We start from the raw sequence: 25,529 nt of genomic DNA on the forward strand, positions 1-25,529 counted from the left end.
CCCCCCGATTCTCTCCCCATCCCACTGCGGTGGGGGAGTGAGTGAGTGCCTCACTTACTGCTTAATTGCTGGCCGGGGTTAAACCATGACAAACAGGTAGGTTCAAAGCCACATAGCACTTTGTTCTAGTAAAAGCTAGTATCTTAAAGTCCATCTGCAAACACCTGCAGGTCAGAAGCACTTCCAGGTCGAGATTAAAAGCATAGACAGACAATACTATAAATTACAGGATTACTCTTGCAAAACTTTCAGCAGTATCCTTATTAGCAATACCTGAACATGTGGTAAAACTCTCTTCATTTACAAGCTCTCTGAAATTATTTTCCGTGAAAAGTTGAAGGCAGTTACCTAGTCATACAGAAGGTATCAAAGCAGAAATCCTGTGTTGATCCATGCACATTTATTACACAGGTAGCCTGTTTTGGGGGATATCTGAATTTATCATTAAGGTCCTGCATTAAGTAAGCTGGTACAAGTCCAGTTATTTCACTGGAAAAAGCCAAATTTATACTAGAAATTGACTATTAGAGGTCATCCTTGTAAACTGAGCCAAGAATTAATTTCATGTAGTTAGGTGTAAGTCTACATACATATATTCATTACACAGCTGAAGACCTTTGGCAAAGTTGCTGAAACGAAGTATTACAGAAATCTTCTAACACAACCCCCTCTCTAATTGCATTCAGAAAAGTTCTCCAGGCTGCTGGTTAGGTCAGTGCAGAAAGAGAACGGAGTATGTTCTTCTGATATTCAAATACAAGGATACGGTAACTCCTCTCACACAGTGCGTGCTGCGTATATGGTAAATGAACTAAGAAAATGGTTGTGGAAAAGGAGCAATGCTGTTCACCAGTTTAGTTATAGGTTGACTATGAATGTGGTTGTCTCTGTTCCTATTAAAATATTCTCCGTACAAAATAGATTAGAAAAGATTATTTTCACCAATAGAAAGTAGAAACTCAATACTGCAAATATCTGTTGTCCCTGTTTCTTAAAAACTTCCATAGCAATGCAATGCATAATTCTGCTTGAAAACTTGTCAGCTGTACTGTAAGGACCTCCTGAAATAATGAGCCACTCCCTACAAGTGTTAATGGTGGATCTTAGCATACAAAAGCTTTCAGTCAACAATCGAGTATGTTCTCCTGAACACAAATGAAAATTGTTAGAGGCACTATAACGTGTATTTTGTCATTAAATACTGCATCGAAAAAGGACAAAGATTAAGAACATAGTCCTCAGATGACAAAATTACAGACACCTACCTTTACTAACGTTGGCCCAGGCTTTGCTGCAGATACAGTACTTGTGGTCAGGGTGGTTGTAGCAGTAGAACGTGTAACATGCTGTTCGATTGTAGAGGGAGTTTTAAGAAATTCAGGAACTGGAGAGGTTAAAGGTGGATACTAGTATTAAAAAAATATAAGGAAAAAGAAAAACATTAAAAACATCCACCACCTGAATAATTGAAAATATCTGAAAAGGTTAAGACAATTTACTATCACGTCAAATTCGCAAAATATTTTTAGGAGGAATTGTGAAAACAGGACTCTTTCATGTACATGTCTATATTCTATAAAGGCACATTTTGGCACTCTTCAAATATAGCAAGTAAGATAAACTGGTTTACTACCTTGACTCCATAGTTTTAATTTTAGCTACTGCATGTAAATGTATCCAAAATCTGTTTTTACTAATACTGGATTTACTTCTAGTTTCACCAAAGCAAAACAGTAATTGATTTTAATATCATTTTTTGTCATGTATCATAATAAATATTTTTCCAACATTAACATTTTTCTTAATTACTATTGTTGGGTTTCTCCAGATAAAAAGAATGATAACCAGAAAGGATTTGTAATAACATACAAAAAAAGCCCTCAGCAAGGTCTTTGTTTTCATAACCTTTATACTGTTGTTTTAATTTGCAGAATTCTTTTCTCCTTTTAACATACACGAAAGCAAAAAGACATAAATGATAAAGATATAACGAAAACATCTTCTCTCTTTGTTACAAAATTGTAAAAGGGAGCTGGAAGGATTCAGAAGTAATCTCAACTATTCAAGTCAGAAATATTTTACTTAAACTGTTCCTAATATCTATTTGTCTCTTGTTGGTAGCCCAGAATCAGATTAACTAATTGATGCCAGTTCTTAACTTTTGTTGTAAGTAAAAGGGAAGATAAGGGTTAAAAACAATTCAAGGAAGAATGCAATGCATTGTTAGTAATTGTTAGCAGAGACACCACCATTTGTTATTACTCTGCTTGAAGCAACATTAAAATTGGACCCTAGACACACTACACGTATACTGAAGCAGCCTACTGAAGTTACAGAAACACTGCTTTATTACTACAGAATTGAGGCCTTCGGTATTTTCTGTCTGTGAAGTCAGAATCTCATGTGCACAAGGATAATAATCTTGCCACCCAAACTAGCACTGTCAGAACAACCTCTCTTTTCATGAACGTCAAACATCAACATCGGAAAATGAACTTCTTGTTTCAGAATGATCACGCAGCAGCAGAGCAGATGTTTTTGAAGAGACAGTTTCCTATAGCATTTTCATGGCAACTGCACCTCTGATGGTGCCAGGAGGTGCATTACTTCTGCATCTGACTGCCAGCACAATGATATTACTGTGTACAATCCAATAGCCTGAACTTTAGTGGGTTTGTTCCCTTGCTGTTACAAACATCATGTGTAATTTCTTCAATAAACTTACTAAATTCCATATAAGTTTAGGAATTCTTAAATTATTCTTCTCCCAGCACGACTACGCCTACCAGTAAATTCCCAAAAGTTTTCCTACATAATTACCCAACTTCACTGAGCCTAACTTTGTCGTATCAATTTTTTCTGTGCTGAAATTGTTTTCTGATTTAAAACCATTTCCTTCTCTAGTGAATATTCCTCTGATGGCATACAGTCTCTGTACATAAACAGATTTCAACCCTTGTTTTTCTAGCTATGCAAATGATTTTTTAATTCTTTTCTCATAAAAGGGATTTTTCATCTCTGATCATCCTTTCCTGTTTGTGTTAAAGTTTTCATTAGTCTTTCTTGGATATAAGTAACTGTGAATGTACAGGATATTCCACATGGCGATTTACTGGATCCTCACGGTGACATTAACGCTTTTACTGGAATCACCTCTTCTGACAAACTTGCAGTTTTACAGAGAAGTACACAGTAGCTCAGTCTGACCACTGCACCCCAACTGCCTTCCTCCTCAGCTTTCTTTTGTCAGGGCCCCCAGCCTTCCCCATTCCTTTTTCATGGGAAGGAGAGGTGGCGTGTATTTTTCTTTTTAAGAACTATTCCATTCTGTTGGCATTCCATTTCTCTCCTAAAAGCCAAATCAACCAGTTCTTTCTGCATAGTAACAATCCAACTCTGTGCTGCCTATGCCTTCCAACTTTTGTTACATGATCCATTCTTATGTCAAGGTTGTTAATGGTAACATGAAACCAGAATGTCCCCAAATCAACTCCTGCAGATCACTGTTACCAACTTCCTTTCAACCCAATACTTCCCTCTTTCGGTCTTACCTCTGCTTATCTCCATCTTCTCCAGTTTTGCTAGTGTTTAATATCATAGAGTATTAAATCCAGACAGATGAGATCAGTTGTATTTCTATTGTTTAAGAAAGCAATTAGATCACCTAGTACAACAGTCCTTTTATAAAAAAGCCTATCCATTTCCCTTATATTCCTATCAGTAAATATCCTTTTTCCTCAGAATACATTCTAAAACCTTGCATTCTAATTAAATCAGACAGGTACTTCTCCCTAACTAATTTCTTCCTGTGCTCTACTATTCTTCCACAAGATTGTACCACAAAGGACTTAAATCAGTTTGCTAAAAACACTTGGTGCACATTTTGCAACTTTATGTTCTGGTTCATTTGTATTTCTGGTATAGCAATTATCATTGCCAGTCTGCATGCACTAAGGTCTCTGACTTTTGTTTACAATAAAATGACAATAATTTTCCCTTCTATCTCTGTGTTTCTCTCATACATTTTTCTGTGTCTCCAACTGTCAGCTGCCAACAGGATCCTAGCTTGCCATAACCTGTCTAAACTGTATAGTGGTTTTGATCCTTCTGCAGTGCAGATGTCCAGAGGGAAAGCTCCTGATACTGCTTTACTAAATTACAAGATTTAATACGCCATGCCTAGCCACTGAAACATTGCACACATGCCTGTCTTGGGGTTGTGTCAGTTTATGGTGGCAGGCTAAAGATATAAATGCCTCTATTTTTATATCCAACTTTCAAAGTGCTCTGGAAAGCATCTGATACCTACACAGTATCTGTTATTTGCTGAACTTGCCTAAGAATTGGCAGAGGACTTCACAGGGACTTACGCTTTAAAAAAAGAGTTCTGAATGCTGTATTCCAAGGTATTGCTCTCCAGTTGCTATCAAGTTTAAAAGGCTTAGTTATAGTGGTAACATTTTAAAAATCACTTAGTTTGTCTTTGATTCAAAGTGTCATGTACCATAAAACACAGGAGAATTCTAATGATCTCATGTTTTTCACTGGTTCTTAAATTTTCTTTTCCTGAAGTTCCATTTAAAAAGCATTTTAAATGTTTGATAGTTCCATTTATTCATTACATAATCTTTTACTGTTCATCATTCTGATCCTTCTTGAACCCAAATAAATAAATTGACTTCTAACATAATATTTAGCAAGCCTCTAGAAAACAACTCCATGACAGCACAACAAAACTCATTAAAATGGAAAAGTTAGAGTTTCAAAAAAAACTCAAACAAAACCAAAAAACCCCCACCTTTTAAATTCATATTGCTTGAAAATCATGGTGTTAAACATTCTCCTCTTGCCATAAACTACTTTTTCCTTACATTACTTGTTATCCTAAGCTACAAAGGATTAATGACTCCATGAAATACAAAGCTTTTTACAGATGTCCCAATTCTACCTGCAAGTGTAGATGAGGCAAAGAACTGTGCATATAATTCACTTGATAGTTTTTTAAATTAAAAAAAAAGTCTCAACTCCTTGATTACTTCATAAAGTAATGTAAAGATTATGATCTTCTATTTCCATTTACAGATATGATTTCTGAACCTTTTCTTCTAGCTGTGAACAAGCATCTAAGCAGATCAATGAGCTACAGTGAATATATTAAGAAAACAGTCTCATTAAGCAAAATACTTCAGATGTTTTGAAGATGACTGTTTAATGTCTTCAGAATTGTGAACACGACAATTTGATTTGTTTATAGTGGTGTGGTTAAAATGACTAATCCTTACCAGACACAAATACATCAGGTTAAAGCAAGTTTTAGGCCATCAGTCAATGAGGGTTGAAGGTTCTCAAAGTTATGTTACATCCTGTGAGGCCTGGAAATGTGTGGAGGAGGAAGCCTTGAAAAGAACTCTGGCTGCACTCTACTATTTTCAAAACATTCTTTGTATTTTATGTTGTAATAAAATGTAAAATTTGTCAGAGGAAATTAAAAGAATGAAGGAGCAATTTCCCAGACACATCTCCTGTAGAGACATGCTGTGCTGTTATTCTTTATTTCAAAAGGAACAACAAGGTAAGCATCTGTTTTATTCTGTGGAAGAGCAACTTTGCATTTTAGATTTGTGCACAGAGGCGGCTGTAACGTGTTATGAAATCCATAAGCAAAGGACTGAAGTGCTATCTGAAGTGCTTTTTCAATCAAGTTCAAGTGCTCTGTTATTCTGTTGCTGCAATCACGTATCTATCTTGTGCTTCCTACTCAAAAAGCTTTTGGCATATATTGCTTTGAGTATTTTTATTTAACTCTCCATTAGGAACCTAAGTCTTTACTTAGGAATCTAATTTCATGTGGTTTGTTTTCAATTTATTCAACACAAATTACATTCTCTTGACATGAAACCCAATTCACATCTTAATCTATACGCTGGGAAACAATGAAATAAAGTGGATGTGCCCTACTTTGTGTCCAGCATTGTTTTTGAATATGAACTTTGCAATACTTTGTCTATCTACTACAGTAGTAAAAAAAACAAGGAGTGTAATTCTAGATCATGGAATTACTCAGTTGTCAGGTATCCATGGTCATTAGGACAGTAACATCTTTGGAGCATCAACAATATTTATCTCATATTTAACTGTTTAATTTTACATTACTTTATACAGTAAGAACCCAGTTCTCAGTTCTGTCATATCTTTTGTTTGTGTCTTAATTAATGAACTGCAGCATAATTCCCTGTGTAGAGCCCTGCCTTTGCTACAAATCCTCTCAGAGTTTAAATATATAAATAAATGCATTTTCTACAAGAATGCTTAATAAGGACAAGCATGAATATAATTTGAACTGCAAAGTTACACATCTTTTTCTCCTTTCTGTAGTGGAGAAAGTGATGATGGAACACTCTTAGGAAATCCTCCTGAAAAAGATCTGTTCGTTACAGATTACAGTTGATCAACATTAACCTGAAGAATATTACACATATATAGTAATAACATTTGCGTATTGGTCAAACTTTGATACACTCTTAAATTCTTTCAGAATAAAGTATTTTCATGTTAGTGTTATACAGGCTAAACTAACTTGTTTACCAGGTACAGACTTGCATGAAATCCAGCAAGTTGAAGTCCTAAAGCTTTTGAATTTCCATCAAGTTCACAGTTTCTGCTTAAGGAATACTGCTCAAATTAATACAAAACATTTCAGTTAATTAAACAGAAATGACAACTACCAAAATTTCTGTGTTTGCTTATACACACGTGGTATATCGATACCAAGTACACAAATCCGAGTGCATTATTAAACTGATGTAAGTCACTTCATATATATAATACTGTGATGAAAACCCATGTCTTTCCACTAAATAATTTATTTCAGTGTGAATGTGGATAACATGGTAAAATGCAATCTGAAACATAAATTATTTTTCTGCAGTAATACAGCTGCTTTCATTTATGTACAAGAGGAAAATGGGCTTACTGGGAGAAACAGTAGTTCAGGATCACGGACTTTTTCCTATCATACAGAACTGCTCAGCAGGCATGTGTAACTGATTCAACAACTAATTCAGCATCGATACAAGGCAAAATTATTGTTACACTTGATTTCAACATGTAACCACAAACTAATGGTTCCTGTAGGCAAGTCTAACTCAGAATATAAGCACAATTTGCCATTTACTTAGCTATGTCAGTCTCAAATGAACAAGCTGAGTGGAGATCAGTACTGTTAAATTTGTCTAGTCTGGAATTTGCTGGCCATTCAAGCTAGAGTGCCATCAGACAACATATAATGACTTTGCTTGCCTTTCCCTCCACGGGAGCCTTAATTTGGGTCTCCATCCAGAAAAAAAGCTCCCCAAAAGCTGCAGAAATCTAGTTAAAAGTAAAGCCTTCTCCTCTTAACTGGGCTTAAGTTAGTGAGTTTAAATTTACTAGCTGAGGTATGACAGAAAACATAATAAACAATTTATTTGTTAGACATAGTAACCATTAAATAAATACATGTATCTCATTAATGAATAAACTTAATGATTAGTTCAAAAGACCTGTGAAGAAAGCACTGTACAAGATATTCTAGAAAGAACCAGGTAGCAGTATGATTATGCATATAACTGGTTTTAGTAGCTAATAGAAGATAAAAGAAATTGATTTGTAGCACCTTTGTTTCATTACTGTTTTGGCAAATTCTTTTACGCCAGTACTTTTATAATGTGTTTAAAGATAGGGTAGGCAATGTTACTGTCCATTTCAAATCACAGAATTTTTTTAAGAGGAGTTCTCTTTCAAAACTCATTTCTACAACTCTCATGAAAACAGTCAAGGATTTTCATTCAAATACACTATTCTTTAAAACCTCACATGTTTAAATGCTCTACTATAAGGACAACTTTTTATCTGCCATGGCAGACTTTCTTTTCTTGGTAAATAACTTGAGAAGATACTAAAAACCTCACAGAAAAATCAACATACAGTTTATTTTTACATCTTACGTAGTAAATTCTTTAGGCAGTCTTTTAAAACTATAGGAGAGAACATTTAAATTATGTGGGAAACCCTGTTTTTTATGGACTTCTCTGGAGATAATGGAACTGACGTCAACTGTTGTTGTTTCAGCTAAGTTTAATTCTAAGCGAGTTCAAGACCTTGCCCAGAATGAAGACAGACATTAAGTAATCAATAACAGCTGCAGTAAACCATGGATATGATCTTTTAAACAACTTCTGGGAAAGCTGTAAATCTTCTACAGGCCATAATGAATTTCAGTGAACTTATGGCTTTACTACAGTCCATGGGAATTTCATCACTGCCAACACCTAAGCCAGGGTTCCAGTCCCAAACAGAAAACGGAGTCCCAGACACTCCTTTGCAACAGCAAGTGTATTCATTCCATGTGAAACTATGCCCCATTTCTATAGTGCCAGACCAAAAATCATACTGTGAAGATTTTGTTCCAACATTTAAAAACCTTACCTGTGTTGATGTAGTAGCATTTGGTGTTACTGGTGATGGTGAGTCACTTGTTTTTGGCTCACCAGGGGAAGCTGCTGAACCCTGGGATTCTTGGCTGGCTGGCTGATCTGGTGATAAAGCATCACTGCTGTCTTCATCAAATGAATAATCATCCAAAGCCTGAGGATAATTCTCTTGTCCAACTGCTAGAATGTTTACAAAGAACAGATTTTTTTTTTTTAGTTACACAAATTTAGACATTGGTAGCAGAATTAGCTAACTGCTGGAAAATGATTGGTTTTCAGCACAGTCTAAACATAAATATTGTGTTTTTAATATAATGACAGCCATATTAAATCATATTCAAGGAACCAATAAAACTAAGTGCATAGCAGAAATTGTTTTAGTAAGAAATTAAAAGGTATGTTCAACATATGTGGAGTGCACACAGACACCTAGGACAGACTAACAGCCACATATGTTTGATTACTTTGTCATAATTTTTCTTACAAAGAATTCTTTTCAAATACAGTATTACACTCCAACTATATAATTCCAACTTAGTTTTGAATATAAATAGGGTAACTTTAATTAAATGATCACGGAGTTTAGGACTCGGAAGCTGAAAGAATTGGTAGTAATAAACTTTGACTATATTATCTTCCAGTGAACTTAATTATTTTCCACAATGCCATACAGATAACAAGATAGAAGCTGCGGGACTCTGACTTGCCTATGATAGCTTCTTTAACACTGGAGTCTACAGGAAGAATATTTTTTTCTACCAGTTCCATAGGACCAGGCCTCTGAGCAATCTTCTCATTCAGATCATCTGCCAACCGAGCTCTCTTCAGTTTCATCTGAGTGGCTTGCAGCGAAGGCTCTGCAAAGGTCTCTAAACAGATATACTGATTTAAATGTTCTGTTCCATCTTTTCTCCAATTTCATGACAACACCGTCTTGTCTTTGCAATAACCATTCCACTTTTGTCAAAAGCAGGCAAATATTCTTCTGAAAATTCTCAAATTAATAAGCAAAACCAAGATTATATAAGTAGATGTTGTTCATACCCATGATCACGTTTTTCTATAAATATAACCTTTTTTAACAGCAGTAATACTTTTAGTAAACATTTGTCTAATGTCCAAAAATAATGCAGGGAATATAAAACAGCAAACACTAATTACAATCTGAAGACAGTATTTGCTGCCCTAACAGTTTGCCAGTGTGAGTTATGGTAAAGGTTTAATCAATCCACTTATTTTTAGATTCACTTTTGACAAACTTCTTAAAAAGTTTACCTTTAAAAATAGCTTCTAACACAAATTTGAGTCTTCAAAATTGTACTTCAATAAAAATATGGGATAGTCTGTCAATATGGATGTAATCTATCACTATGGAGAACTATCTGGGTTTAGTATCCAAATGCATGTTTTAAAAACTAGTGCTTATTAAACTGACTTGAATTATGGTTATATGGTAATTTCTGTCTTTGGTAAGATTATGGAGAAACAGTAATAATACTAGCCCCATTCATAAGATGACTATTGTTTCAAATGACCTGAGCAACAAGGAAAATAAGAAGGCAGGGTGAAAGTCAAGTTTATTAAAGATTGTTTGGGGCAATGGGGGAGGGAGGGAAGTAAAAGGCTGTCAGGTTATTTAGGGTATGAGGAGAAACTGAAGCAATATATACGCTGTGTGTACACCATGGTAGACTTGAGAGAATAAAAGCAGTATGCAACTGCAGAGGAATACACAGTTGAGAGTACTTTCACTGCCACAGATGTATCTGTTATTATACACATTTAGAATACAGATTACAACAGACACTGTAAAAGTAGAGAAACAGCGAATGTAACCTTTAGAAATAATTCATATCAAAGACTAATTCAGTTAGAAAACTGAGTGAATAACAGAAGTTCCTTCTAGTAGCAGCTCAAAAGGTACATACCTTCGAGGATGTGCATTCTGACCAGCTCAGACCGGTCCGGCCTGCTGCGAATCTTGTGCTTCAAAAAATTTTCAGTCTTTAAAGAAATGAGGAAGTAGCATTAACTACTGTATGCTAGAAAAATCAAAGTAGTTTGATAAATCACTGATGTCCAATCAATGAATATTTGCGGTTGCATTCAGATAGTTGGACATCACTGTTAGAACATGGGCAGTAGAGGGGTTTGGTTTGGTTTGTGTTTTTCTATCAGTTAAGCAGTGCTAATGAATTTCTGTCTTCCCCAAACAAGTTGGGAATGTTTCTGGATTTGATCCCGTACCACCACACAAATTCACAATAGTGTAGATTTGCTACAAAAATACTGCACAAGCATAATTTACCGAAGCATCCTAACCTAACTGGAGTTAGCTATGTATTATACACATTATGACTGTTAAGTTTATCCCCCCACCTTGATCTGTGAAAGATTATGAAAATTCCTGTCAGATTTGACACCAGTATTTTATTTTAATGAATTCTTCCAAGATAAAAGCAGATGTTATTACTGTAATGGTAATCATTTTTTTTCATGTACTCAGAGTTTAGTATCACCTACAACTGATTATCCATTTTCGGATGTTAACAAGTTTACACAAAGCGCCTTACCCTGGCTCTTTCCAGGCTCTTTATCTGCTCATGGAATGCAGCTGGACTTTTCAAAGCTGTGAAGGGAGAGTAAGAGTTAAATTGACAGGAAGTGATTTCCAGAAGAAATATCCTAATCAGTATGTGTGTATCTCACTGTGGTGGTTGCATCTGACCAGGCTTACATTTGAGTCATGCTAGTTGTATTCACTTCTATTTAACAGAGATGAGCAACGCTCCTATACAGAATACTTAGAATACTTGATTTTAACAGACATTACCATGTAACAGTTAACTTTTCCACTCTGTACACTGAGGTCTATTTACCAAAACTGTTCCACAGTAGAAATTTTATGAGGTAAGGTTCAGAACGCCAAAATACTGTTTCATTGATTCCACTGTATTTTACTATCTGTGTGTACTTCATAATTGCTGGTACTAAGAGAACTGGACCGTCCGTTAGGAACTATTTGTGCTGATTTTCTAAAAAAATTTGAGGAAGCCCCAAATGTTCAGATTAGAAAACAGAAGGATGGTTAGCTGCTAAATAGCCAAAAAGAGTTAAAAACACTACCCAGCTAGAATTAATATGAGTTGTAGAACGCTTCATCTCAATCGGATTGTTGAAAGGAAGTGAAATGGCAGCAGGCATAATCCATTTTATTTGCCACACCTGTGGCAGAGATAAGATACCACAAAACAAAATCTTTAACACCTTTTGACAGTTTAGAGGTTTTTTCCCACGTTTCACTCAAAAAGAAACAGATCATTCTGTTCCTTAAGATAAGCGACACTACAGACCTGGGAAGGTGAAGATACTTTAGCAAAGCAACCTTGAACTCTGCTGCATACTCAGAAACCTTCAAGAAGAGATTAGCTTTAAAATACTCTGCTTTCAAGCTAGAATTCAGTAGTGCACTCTGGGCTATTTATAATAACTTGACATATTTTTGGTATGTTTTCAATGGCTGTGGTTTTTGTTTGTTTATTTTAAGAAAAATCACTTCTCACAGTTAAAACTCTTGGCAACTTGAACCTATTATCTTAAGCCCACTCTTATCCGCTGTCCACTGAGGGGTTCTCCTCCTTCTGAAGCCAGGCTGATCTCCAGAACAAGTCAGAAGATGCTATACTGAACTATTAGCATCATCATTGGGAGCTCAAAACATCTCTAAGGAAAGAGTTAACTGCAGTTGAATTCCAGGCCCCTATATATCCATATTCAGGAGGACCCTCTTGTGATTCTTAAATTGATTTTAGGTGTCATAAGTGCTGCTGCTGAAACAACCATCATCTCACAACAGATTGAAATCAATAAAGGAGAAAATGGACTCTGGCAATAAAGTGCAATTGCATAAAGCGTGCCAATTACTTTCAGAATACAAGTGCTGTGAGTTCAGACATACAAATGTATGTACAAATTTACAAACATTATTTGCTTGTCAAAGCAGTATGATCTGCAATTAAATTCCAGTGGTAGAACAGAGTTAGAGATAAAAATGGGTTTACTGAAGAACTAGTAACTTCTTGCCTAGCTGTCAAGGATGGTAGGTAGCCAGGCCAAAGAGGCAGAAGCTCAGCATTACACAATCCTGAAATCAGAAATACATCTCCAGTTATGAACTTGGTGACGTTGCTGCCACAGTGAGACACTTCACACTAAGGGAATCAGCAGCATCTTAACTCTTCCAAAGACTGCATCTAACCACTACATAATCTTTGTTTTGGAAGAGAATACAAAAGTCTTACACCAATTTGGACAGTTTGCCAGATGTGGCAACTTGATCAGGAACTTCTGACAACTGGAAAAAAATGTTCTAAACACAAACCAATTTTCTAAAAAAAACCCCAAATCCAAAGCCTCTCTTTCCGTATTCTTGGAAAGGTATTCATGTGAAGAAAGGCAGGCATAGGCACAGAAGATTCTGCATTAGGTCACACAATCCCAGAGTACAACACCCAGCCTGATCCACTGCCTCCTGTCCTGTAACATCACAGCTAATATCATGCAAAATCTGACACAGAAGACATGTCTGTTGGCACACAGGTCACAACTTCTATGTCTATGTGTCCTCTGCTTTTGTTTAGCAACCCTTGCCATCCTACTCTTTAAAGACCACTGTCTTTATTGATGTCCACTTATATATAATTCAATTTATTTCAGTAAGATGAGGCATAATTTAGAAAGAGAAAATAAAAGGAGAATCAGACTATGTCTGCAAATCCTTGCGTTTTCATCACAATGGCTATTTTAACTGAAACATTAGATAAGCATGATGAATTTACTTCATGCGCACTTACATTACCAAAAAGGATCCCACAAGTCTTTTCAAGTAATAGTTATTTTTAATGATTCTCACAGAAATGCTTATCTTTATTATTTTATCTATTCAGTTCATAATGAATACAGTGTAATAATACAAACGACTAGAAATAACATAATTCTTACGTGGCATGATGCCCTGGTCCACCAGCTGTTCTCGTGTCCGTCTTTGTTGTAGCCTCAGCTGAAGTACTGACAAAAGAAAACAATCATTCATTCATATGTAAGCATCCTATCCCTCTGAAAATACAAAAAACCACCAAAAACCCATTCAAAAGATATCAAGTATTTCAACTTTAAAAATATTTTTTCTATATGTATTTACACCCGACAGTAACCTCTAAGACATCTATCATTAAGGATCAACTGTTATTAACAGCATTTGGAGTGATTGCTTCCAATCCCTAGTTATATTGGAGTTTGCTGCTTTCTGGTCACATCTGATAAAGGGACTGCATTTCACACACACATTCACTTTTCCTATCAGCTAGGCCTCACAAGAGGTACTAAGTATACATCTAAATCTAGGATTTTTTTTCCCCCCTTGTAACACTACTCGTAGATTCAAAAAAATGCGGTGAGGTATGAAGAGTTTATAGCATAAACTGCAGCACATAATGATTATATTGTCTTCTTACATGTCTTAAACCAATGTTACATGACTGCACTATGCTGAAATAGTTACTGTGTTTGCAGAGCATAGAAGAGCAGAGCGAGAAAAACTGCATGTGTTTGACTGTTTTCCCTTAAGGATTTTTTTTTTTTTTAATATAAAGGCTTGTTGTACATTTTAATAAATCTTGCTGAAACACAAGAAACTGAAGAGAAGCCAGATTTTACCTGGCTTATTTAAAAACACCAAAAAAGTGATACAATGAGGAACAGATCTCATCCTCTCTCTGAACATCAGGAATGTTGTTTTCCTGATTGAGATATGTGTTATCATAATTATTTCAAGAACCAAACAAATCCAATACTGTCCAATTTGGAAAAACTCTTTAGAGTTTCAGAGGTAACATGTTTCATTAGACTTAATAAAACATACAAAGGTTCTCAGCTTATTGTTACTGTCTAAGCAATGTGAAGCAGAGTAAATACTATACCAGGAACTGCACAAAACCTGGGGGAGGGCACAGACATAAAGGCTTCGTACTTTCAAAGATTAGGGCTTTTTTGTAAATGTTCCCAGAAAAAAGAAGAAAAAAGTAGTTGTTTCTTCCACTGCTCCCTTCCCCTTAAGTCTGCCAATTTATCATGGTGCTTCATTATGTCTTAGATATATGGAGCCATTACCCTCATGTGAAATTTCATGTTCTGAACAAGAGATGGTCAAGATGCTTTGTCAAGAAAAAAAAAATTAAATATGTAATGTTTACATTCTTAAATTCTGCCTTGATAGCTTATTATAGATGTATGATTCTGACATGCTGTTCCCATTGTATTTCACAAGGAAGCAAAATAAACTAATGCATTGTCCAAAACATCAAAATGAATGTAATTTCTAAAAAATCAGGCTAAGGACAAAGTTCATTGTTTTCAGAAATTAAAAGGAACCAGCTTATTTCCTGTTCTACAGTACAGGAAGGATACTCTTCTGGCTAAAGCATTAAGACCGGGAATAGCAAGTCCTCAAAACAAGAACATTATTTTCTTGTGTCACACAAACACTGAGAATTTAAATACAAACATTTCAGGGCTGTGGCACAGCAGTTCTGTTCAGACTTTAAAATACTGTTACAGGAGAATTACAAAGGACAGAGATGGGAGAATGCAAAAGTAACAACAGTAAAATGTAAATTGATGGAAAGTCATTCAAAATGGATTGAGTTCCCCTGGAAACTTGAAAATACCTGCTTTAAGTAATGAATTGTATTTTCCAAGTAATATTAAATGACTGTAAAAAGTTAACTGAAGAATTATTTTAAGAGTTTGAATGATTTATTTTCGATCTTCCTTAATTTCATGTAGCTCCATAGAAGCTGTGACCTCTTATGACAGTATCTCTTACTAGTGGATAAACTTGTGCTGCCTGAAGTCCTGAACCAACTCAAAGGGTGCTCACTCCTTTCAGCAGCACTTCCTCGGTTGGGTTTGGCATATGGTGTAGCATAGATAGCTACATACTCCCACCACGTTGAGAGCATGGGCAGAGAAAGTTCAAATCTTTCTGCAGAACCATGTGGGTTTCCAATTCCAATTGGTTTAGCCTGCCCAGAAACATTTATGCAACTGTACATCCAACTGTAAAAACCCACAAGCTTTATACAATTTCAAGAAATACACTTTTCAACAGAAATGCATTTTAAGCATGAGATATGATGTTATGATACTAAGCTTCTATTCCTGGTGCTACTTCTACGAATTTCCTACTGCAGTAGCACAAAGCACTGAGAAGTTCATTAACTGGTGTGGTGTTTACAGCAGAGCAGAAAACTCTGATACACTCTTGTTCTATATTCTCTTGCTTACAACTGTAAAATCAAGAAAGCTCAGAGTCTTAAAACTGAATGGGCAGTCCCTTTAAAAATCTTAAATAAGTTTTACCCATCCAAATGATGTGAGATACAATTTATAAACAGCATGGCAAGACCATATTTCAGACCCAGTATTTCTGGTCTTGAGTAGATTAAAACTTGACTTCTGTTCTTCACTCAGACTATGTTTCCTTTTACACAACTAGGAAGCTGTGGGAACGGTTGAAAAGCATGTCCTGCTGTGGGCAGGAGTCTCATCCATGTCATACAGCTCTATTAGGTCTAAATTTACACCATACTAAAAACTGGCTTTCTTGGAACACTAAACACACTACAAATGCATCTGTCAAATCTTTTACCTGGTTACAAGTCAGTTTTAAACATATGCCTCTTTATTTCAGGCTCAAGGTCTTTGAGAAAATGCCCTGCGCCAACATCAATTATGTCCAGGGTAGAGCTGATATATGTCATCAGACACAGTAAGTAAATCAGAATTAGTACTTTTTTCAGTTCCATCACCTGGAATGCAGTGGATCAACAAGCGAATACTGGTAATATTACAACAGGCACAGGAATGTTATCACTGATGTGAGTCATCTACCAACATACGATAGGCATTTGTAGCACATAATACTTCTGATTTCTAATATGCTTTTTACTCAGACTTTCTTTTTTAAGACGCTTTATCATAAAACCCATTTTGTAGGTGTAGCTGGTTCAGCTGTGGCTACCTAAGCCTTGCTAGTATGGTGATTTCAAACATCAGTGAACAGAAGTGGGAAAGTTAAACAACTTTCAAATTGAGCTGGACACTAGAGAATGATCACACTGTTTTGCAGAGTTGGTAACAGTTTGAACACCCTCACTAATTCACCAACTTGGACAGCTAGCTGATTTTGTAGAAGTGCATACACCATCTACTCTATTAAACCTACTACAGACAACAGATGCTTGTTCTTCAACTTATCAGACATTTAAAATTCCAAAGTACCATCACTGCAATCTCAAATGCGAAAAAACAGCTTGACAGTGTTTTTTTAAGGCATTAGTTTACCTGTTAAAATTACAGATAAAGGCGCAGAGTTTTATCAGAAATTTATTATTTATTAATTAGAGATCTGGCTTTCCCAGATCTAGATACTGACATGACTCTCAGACCAAGGCTTTTCATCTTTCATATGCAAAGGAAGAGACTTCTGTCATTCCATTACACCAAGACAGACAACTCTCACTGTTAGGTCATACAGTTGGACTGGACAGTCTAAACACATCCCACCAGTTCAGCATTTAGCAACTATTGCATTTTAAATTTTCATTGGTAAGTCTGAGGGAAGAAAAATCAGAAAGGCCTCACACTGCACTTCGTCAATGCAAGTGAGCTCAGTAACTACTCCAACACTTCTAATACATTCCTCTGTACTCCCCTAAAGTGTATTTTAGAAAGAGTCTGCCTGAGGTACATTCAGCTGCTGAAATTTCTCCTGAAAGCAAGCAAACAAACCACCCCACAAACAAAAAAAAAACCCCAAAATCAGCATGCCAAAGTTTCTGTGTCAAGGTCCTGTTCAAACCCTCTTTCAACAAACAGTGCTAGTGACACAAAAGTGTCAGCAACATCCGTGTGTCTCCAAAGACAAGGACACTCTGAACACTGTGAACTCGCTGATACAGACCCGCTGAGTGCGATGCAGTTCCTGCAGCTCCCTGTTACTGCTATCCAGTGTGACCTGTGTCAGGAGGGTGAAAGGCTGTGCCTCCCTCTCACATCACTCGCACACAGCCCTGCATCATGGAAGCATCAACACTGTCAAGACATACCCCAGTGGATGTTACACTTATGTTTGTGGCTAGTGTGATTTCTGTCAGTTCCTGAAAATTAATGCTGCTTGGCCACGGCCATGATAGATGGTATTCACCCAGGAAATAGGGGAGGGAGACTAAAATAAATCTATTCAGCAAAAAATAGTGTTGAGAATGTAGGTAACTTGACTCTTATTTTCCATCTGGTTTCAGCAAATTCTTTAATGAACACTAATTCCAAATACAGACAATGGGAATCCCTGCTACATAAATTATGAATGTATTATATCTATGATTTTTGGCTTTAATTATGATCAGATATTTGGCTTAAGCTTTGCAGAATGAATAAAAACTGACCCCATGTCCTACAATGTGTAGTCTTGCAAGTGAATATGCAGGACTACAGCAGAAGGATGAGAAAAACTGTAAGAATGTACCTTCACCAAACCCATATGCACTCAGGTGTGAAGCTTTAGCATTTTTTAGCAAATACATATATATATATATATAACAAATAGCTACTGTCTCTTATAACACTACTTGCCTACCCATCATCTGTTAACCTACATTGGGCATCACAAAGCAAGTAAGAGATGATTTTGAAGTTGTCCCATGTATTTCTGGACAAGTCATAAAAACTGGGGGAGGACTGAAAGAATGAGAGGTACAGAAGATACAGAACATGCAGTTATTCACTTATTAAGTAAATATCAGGAACTTACATATTACATAGTAAAGAAAGGACAGCTTGTAGCATGACTAATAGGGAAGCACTGCAGGGGGAATACTAAAGAAGAGATGACTCATAGTTAGAAAGGTGGTATAAGACTATAATCATTGAAGATTTTTACTTGAGCAAGGAGGTTAAACAGAAAAAAACCTGGATGAAAACCAGATTGTTCGCTTTTGCAAAAAACTCCAAAATTAAGAAGGTTAAAAAAACAGTTTGATGTCTGATTTTTTACAAAAAAATAAATATTTAGAAGTTGAATACATTATTAAAGAAAGTTTCTAAATAGAAAGTAGTTGTGAATAAAAAACAATATATTATTTTAAAAAGTTGAGAAGCTGAAAAAAACTTTTGCTTTACCAAAGCAAACAGATCAGGAAAACACTAGTATTTATAGGTCAATAAAAGACATAAGGACCTAAACCGCTTTGAGCCCCAACAGTGACAAAAAGCAAAAAGGAGAGATGTTTCTAAGGGAGAAATGGTAAGGCCTGTACATGAGTTGCATAGCTACATCTAGTCAAAGAGGATATTTGGCGTACAGGTCTGTGTGTCAGAGCAGATGGTCACACTAGTAACGACCTTTATATTGTCACTGCAGTTAGAAAGTCTGAGCCCTACAACTGAGCAGAAACAAGTTACAGACAGATTTGTATCTTTATACTGGAAATGAATCTGAAGTGGATATAAAGGAAGGGAATTGGAATGAGGCTTCTGAAAAGCTCAAAACGAAATGGGGACCCACAAAAAGCAGCTCAAAGAACAGCCAGGAAGGTATGGAAGATGGGAGTCATGGAAACTAAATCACAAGTTTTCAATAAAGAAAATGTGATTAAATTATCTTCAAAGACATGAATGATATGAGAATGGAGCACAGTTCTGCACTTTTGGCAAAGAAATGCTGATTTATTTCAGTGAGAAACTCTCTACAGAATAGAATGAAGGTTGGTTTAAATCTGACGTAACTGAATCTAATACAGACCCTGCTTATCATATATATAGAAATCCACATATCAAGAGATTTCTAGAACAGTCAGTAACACACAAAGAGGTAAATCTATTAAGGATGGATGAGACAGAAGGATGCAGCTCCCTCCAAAAAATCTAAAAACCACCGAGGCATTAGCCAAAGTTATTATACTGTACTATTTGTTCTAGTTTTGGGGGATTTGTTTGGTGGTCCCCCCTGCCCCTTTATTACAAAGAACCATTTACAGACAAACCAGTGTGAAATCTGGGGAAGGGAGAATTCAAAAGACATGAGGTACTACAAAACAAAGTTCTCCATGGGATGGTACTTACTCAAACACTATGTTTAACAGATTGGTCTTATCAGGATGAACCGTTCAGCTTGTTGCCCAATAGTTTACCTCTCACTTTCACACTTTTCAAATCAGGCAGTTACCTGCATAACATTTAAAATCGTAGAAGATGATCTCCAAAACAAAGGCCCAGAATTAACAAAGATTTGGATATGTTAATGCACTATTAACATCAGTAATACTGTCCCTCATATTTGAAGTGTATGTGCAAAAGAAGGGCTATGTTAACACCACTGAGCAAATCTAGTTGCTAAAAGACAGCACAAATATTTTGCACTTCACATTATCTGGCAGGAATTCCCCTTCACACCACTGCAACTCTAAGAAATTGTCTTTGAACTGCTGCTGAATAAAAGCCATGCACAGAGAGGTCAGTCAAACTCCTGCTTTGACTGAGGGGGGAGGGAGGGTATTCCTTTTTATTTTCAAGTCAGTGTACGATTTTATGATTAACACTTTAACACCAGGTGAAGAGATTCCAAAATTTCCATGTGCTTTCTTCAGTCAACAAGAGACCATTAAACCTCAGATAGTTTATTGAATACTTACTGACAAAACTAAAAAGCATAACCCTGCCTCACAGTAAGAACATCTGGCTATCTGACTCTCAGTCAGAAGTCTTCTGACATCACTGGAGATACAGATTTTTCACCATCTAAAAAACTGAGAGCCAGAGGCCCCTATAAAGTTTCTTCCAGTGCTAGCATTCCAGAGAATCAAGGGGAATGGAGATGATGGTACAAAAAGGAGAGGTTTTCTGGTAAACAATGCACTTTATTATTTTGGAACTTATTTCTACATAGCAGTAAATTTTATAAAGCTAATGGCCTCTGTTTTCAACCAGTGTGTACTGTTCAGGTTCATGTACACTGTACCCTAAAGGACCATAAAGATCAAGAATAAACAAAACAAGCAGGTCTTCAAATAGCTTGCTGAAGTGCTATACTGGTTTGAATGCAAGAACGCTGGCAAAAACAGGCACCTGGGCAAGTACACATCACATTCTGGTTAAGACCCTTTGAAAGGTAAGAATCATAGAACAGTCTAGTCAAGTCTTACTACATCTGCATGGTGGAATAAGTGAAAATAAAGTGTTTTATTAAATCACTTAGAACAAACAGCTATCATCAAAGTTGAGCAAGTGATTTCTGTTACAAATCTGTAATTTCCATCCTATGGAAAAGATTTCTCAAAGCAGCACTATATAATCACAAGAACTGGAATGTAAAGAGGCCAAAAATAAATTGGTAGTTGTCCTGCAGGAACAATGCTATCTACACTGATTGACAAGCTTTCACCACTGCTTCTTGTCTTGAAAAAAAACAGAACTCATACCGTGCACAGTTCCAGCACTAGCAATTCCAGACCCAACACAGTTGATTACGTATCCTATTAATTTAAAATAAAATTTAAATTCTATCTTTTTATAGAATGTACTATGAAACAGCAAATAGTTGTTGCCGTTTAAGAATTACACAGAGGAAACAGACCATTGAGAAGGGGTTCATCAGACAGCACACAGTTCTTTCAGATGACCGCAAGAAGAAAAATAATGCATCAAGATTTTTTTTTTTTTTTTATGTTGTGTATGTAATCATCTGTTTCTTCCAAAGTTAAAATCCAGTGGATTTAAGCCCTTAAAACTGCAAGTGAAAATGTAACGTCCAACATTCCTGCATACTCCCTTGGAAATTTCCAAGAGCAATAGAAACTCTAGTGCAGGCTGCTAGGGCTGGCTGCCATGGAAACAGACAGTGCTGGAAACAGGGCCGTTTCCTTTAAATTAAAAGCTGTTATACAGAAAGCCTTCATCTCTTTCTGCCATCTTAAAACAGCTTTTGTGCAGGCAATGTCTCCAACATGTTGTGGTTGAAACACAGAGCAATCGATGTTAAAACAGCAGTTCTGGGTGCAGTGAAGCACTGCTGCAGATGGAGAGCTACTGCATCCTCAATCTAAAGCAATTTATTACTAGCTGTTTGGCATCGGGACTATAACATTAATACAAGTATACGAACAGCAGGGTGGCAGTAAAGTAGAAAAGAGTATTTTATCAGATGGTACGTGGACCATACAAGTGATCAAGGCATGGGCTTTGTATTAGAATTCTGGCCCAACCTCGCAATTCTGTAACTGTCACCCTGTGCTGCAGAAACCGAGTATCAAGTCCTTAACTCTGTGCCTCTTTCAGCTCTTGCCCCTGCACCCCCAGACTCCATCTGCTTGGACTTAAAAGTTTATACGGCATTTTATAAACAGCATAGTTTACACTATTAGTTTTCCAGAGACTGATATTTTACTTTGTCCTGAGCTGTGACTGTTTCTCCCTCAACTCTATATGGGGTGTTGTAGTCTATTTAGAATTCATTAAATGCTTCACTGACACAAAACCAGTTAATCTTTTCAATTAATATTTGTTCTGTGAATAAAACTAAAAATTTAATAAACTGAATGTTCTGTATAATAAGTTAAAGAAAGAGCAGGTGATACACAAGGTACACATTTCAGGAAGGTTATGGAATATGGTAGCTGGTTTGCACCTGGCATTACTCATTCCACATGTGTCCAGAGTCAGAAATTGGATAACACAGCGTTCTCTTCATTTATATAGCATGTCAAAGAAGGAAGGAAAAGGAAAAGCCATGTAAATACCTGTAATTTGTTGGAAGTGATTGTAAATAAGTTGTACAGCATTTTAAGGATAAAATGCATTTTAAATTGTGGTACTCACCTCCCATCAGCCTGAAGATGGTGATACAGAATGTTAAATACTCTCAATTTTAAAACAAAAGTAATTCATGATTAAAGAAATCCAGACATCATCTAAACATGAGTATGTTATATTGGGTTCAGTCTTCAAAACTTTCATGGATGCCAGGGTATCATTTAAAAAAGAAAACATTTTACTTATTTTTACCAAAAAAAATCCTTACTTATTTTAATATATTTTAAATGTTATCTTTTCCATTATTGTATATGTGATTTTTCTGCTAAGACTATATCCAAAATAATTAAGAAAAGTGAAGCAGCCTCTGAGGCATACTCATTTTAAGCAATTATTCAGTCCTACTTTCATTTCAGCTTAGAAATATTCTGGATAAATGTGAGTGGAGACTACTGAGGGCCATTTCAGACAATCTTTTCAGAATTCTGAAAGGAAACCCTGCAGGACCTCCAAAGCTTTTAAATTATACCACTGTGATTCAAAGCTTTTGTCTGTAAGCCAGTAATGATGTACACATAACTGCTTCCAGAAGTAACATCATCATACTGAAAGTAGAAAACGAAATGCTAGATGGGAAAGATAGCTAAATGTAAAATTCTCATTTAAAACAAAAATATAAAGCATAACAATATCATCAGTTGAGAAGCTTAAATGACTAGGATATAGGACAATATGTATTGTACCCTATTGCTATGGAACATGTTGCTTAGAAACAAGCCAGAATATACACAAGTCTCCAAACAAATTACCAGAATGTCTGCTGGGATGAATATATATTTATATATTTTTTTATATATATATACACACATGTGTACATGTAAAAAGCAAAATCTATACTTTTCACAATTCTGTTTACATCTTTAAAATGAGAAGAATCACTACCATCTTGGGTGGAAAGTCTGAATAAACTAAAGCTTACATTTCAAGCATTCTGTAAAATTGCATACCTTAAGTATATTAACAATACTTACATTTTCTAAATCTGCAAGTATTCCTCAGCTTAGTACAGTCTGCTGATTTTTTAAAAAATAATTTGCATTTCCTCATCTACTATCAGCCAAGAAGCGTTCTGTCAAGGGAGTTGTGAAACTTGGGTTTAAATTCCACATCTACAACAGACTTGCTTTGTGATAATTTGGAGCATATTACACTGAATGATGACAGACGATTTCCAGCCAAGCCTTCTCGAGAAGGTATTACCTCCATTTTCCATGCTTTTCCTAGGCACAGTAAAGCCAGCAAACAAAATGCATACCCAAGCAGATCCTCCAACTCATGAGATTACACATTAATTCAAAACACTGAGGAAGGTGGATTTACACTAAGATGCCTGATTGCAAACTGGGATGTAAGCAGTGGCATTGTGTCAGCTCTGCTATGTAGACAACAACATCACATTTCTGCAGATGCTTGCTCGGTGGGTGAGTCAGATTGCTTATAGTGACAGCAAAGTTGCTGCATTAAGAAGGACTCTGAATTAAAAAGGCTAAGGTACATGCATGTTTTGTTGGATCCTTTGTGAAAGAACAAACCTCCAGTATAGCAACAAAACAGACAGTGGTGTCAGAGTGTAGTTTCATAACTTAATTTGATCTAAGACAATTACTGATGAAAAGACAATGGTCTCTTCCTCCTTCCAACCCCAGCTGCTTCTGTTGCATCAACACTGGCAAAGATGCAGCCTGTCAGGTCAGTGCTCTGAGCTGGCTGAAAACTACTGAAATAAACAGTCTTCAGTAATACCTGTTCACCAATCCTACCCACTTCAGGGTTGCATAATTACTAATGCTAACACAAGAAAGAGGCTGGCAGTAAGCAGGGTAGAGCTGGATGAGACTACAACTACTTCTGGCAACATCAGTCTTAATCCTAACTTTTTAAAAAACCTTAACGAAATCTTGTAGTTGCCATAGCAAGTTTCCTTAGAACTCTTGGTTAGCCACCGTATCCTCTGTTTGTATACAGATTACATACAAAATCAAATTAATTCATCGTAGCCTTGGTTTATCAAAGTATTTAAGCATGTGTTTATTATAATGGGATTACCATGTATTATTCACTTAAGTGCTACACTGAAGAAGAACATTTTGCAGAATAAGTGCTGACTTACTTGTAAAACATACAATTATCCCACTGTCGCTGAAGTTACATAAAGAATTTTAACACAGCCTCACTAATTTCTAGTGCTTCCTTTATTAACTAAAAACACCCTCTAAACACTATATAATGGAACTTAAAGCTTTTTTAAAAAAAAAAAATTAAAAAACCAAACAACACAAACATAACCAAAACCACCAAACCAACAGTAGAATCTTTAAGTCCAAAACGCCGCCGCAGGAGAGCAGTAGAGGTCAAGAGTATCACCAATGCTCAACATGCCCGCAATAGCAGGAAATCTGATAAATAAACAATTCTCATGCAATATTGATTTAATTGCAAAGGAGGAAGGGAAGATTTCCTGACTAAATCCGGTAATCCATTAACCAGACAGCATGAAGGCATTTCCAGTGAGCACCTGAGAAATCCTTGTGCTTCACTCATTCCACCCCATATCCTGTTTCAGGCACTTGCCAGTTTCTAGTTCCTTACAAAACAGCAAAGTTAAAAAGCAATACAAACCCAGGAAGTAAATTATGTTTCAAGGTGAGTATTTCCTTCCTGGTTAGGGTTTTTTTTTTTTCCTTACAGTAACCTGCAGGCAAGTGGTAACTTAGAAGCTCAGATTAATATAAGAAAAATATGGTGCAAACAAACTGGGATCCAATCTCCTTTTAAATTCCACCTGAGATAGCATCACACTTATTTGTTTCACCGATTTAGTACTGTGTCTTCAAGAGTTCTGCATGGTCACACACTCTTGCAGGAGCTCAGCAGTCTTTATATTAAAACAACGAAGGGTACAAGGCAAGACTTCCTAAATTCACTTCGCTCCTCAGTTAAAAACCTTCTAATCTGCAGCCTAAATATATTGCTAATATATGCATAGTTGATGATACTCTTTCTTACTAACTGTATACACAATGATATCCAGATTTCATTTAAGGCTTTTCACTTGGATTTCCTAAATGTTTTGGCCACTTGACATTAGAAGTCAATGCTACAGGAATTTCTGAGAAAGCTCTTCAGTTGGCA

The 25,529-nt window shown here is 36.2% G+C and overlaps 1 protein-coding gene and 1 long non-coding RNA gene across 5 annotated transcripts in view; one reads left to right on the forward strand and one right to left on the reverse strand.

The window, feature by feature from the left end:
• The window catches only part of LOC113485499, a 45,628-nt gene extending 29,328 nt beyond the window's left edge, over positions 1 to 16,300 (forward strand). The window contains exon 3 of the long non-coding RNA XR_003399439.1: positions 16,222 to 16,300. This is a non-coding gene — a long non-coding RNA (uncharacterized LOC113485499). The remainder of the gene's footprint in view (positions 1 to 16,221) is intronic.
• Positions 1 to 25,529, reverse strand: part of MRTFB (myocardin related transcription factor B) — an 86,915-nt gene that overhangs the window by 20,992 nt on the left and 40,394 nt on the right. For all 4 annotated transcript variants that reach the window (XM_026858663.1, XM_026858659.1, XM_026858660.1 and 1 more), the window contains 6 exons: positions 13,473 to 13,538; positions 11,045 to 11,100; positions 10,400 to 10,475; positions 9,179 to 9,340; positions 8,467 to 8,651; positions 1,266 to 1,406 (listed from right to left, as the gene is read on the reverse strand). In XM_026858663.1, the coding sequence (XP_026714464.1) occupies positions 1,266 to 1,406; positions 8,467 to 8,651; positions 9,179 to 9,340; positions 10,400 to 10,475; positions 11,045 to 11,100; positions 13,473 to 13,538 (686 nt within the window). The remainder of the gene's footprint in view (positions 1 to 1,265; positions 1,407 to 8,466; positions 8,652 to 9,178; positions 9,341 to 10,399; positions 10,476 to 11,044; positions 11,101 to 13,472; positions 13,539 to 25,529) is intronic.

The sequence above is a fragment of the Athene cunicularia genome (genome assembly GCF_003259725.1).
Source record: "Athene cunicularia isolate RWA chromosome 14 unlocalized genomic scaffold, athCun1 chr14_part1, whole genome shotgun sequence".
NCBI classification, from domain to species: Eukaryota; Metazoa; Chordata; class Aves; order Strigiformes; family Strigidae; genus Athene; species Athene cunicularia.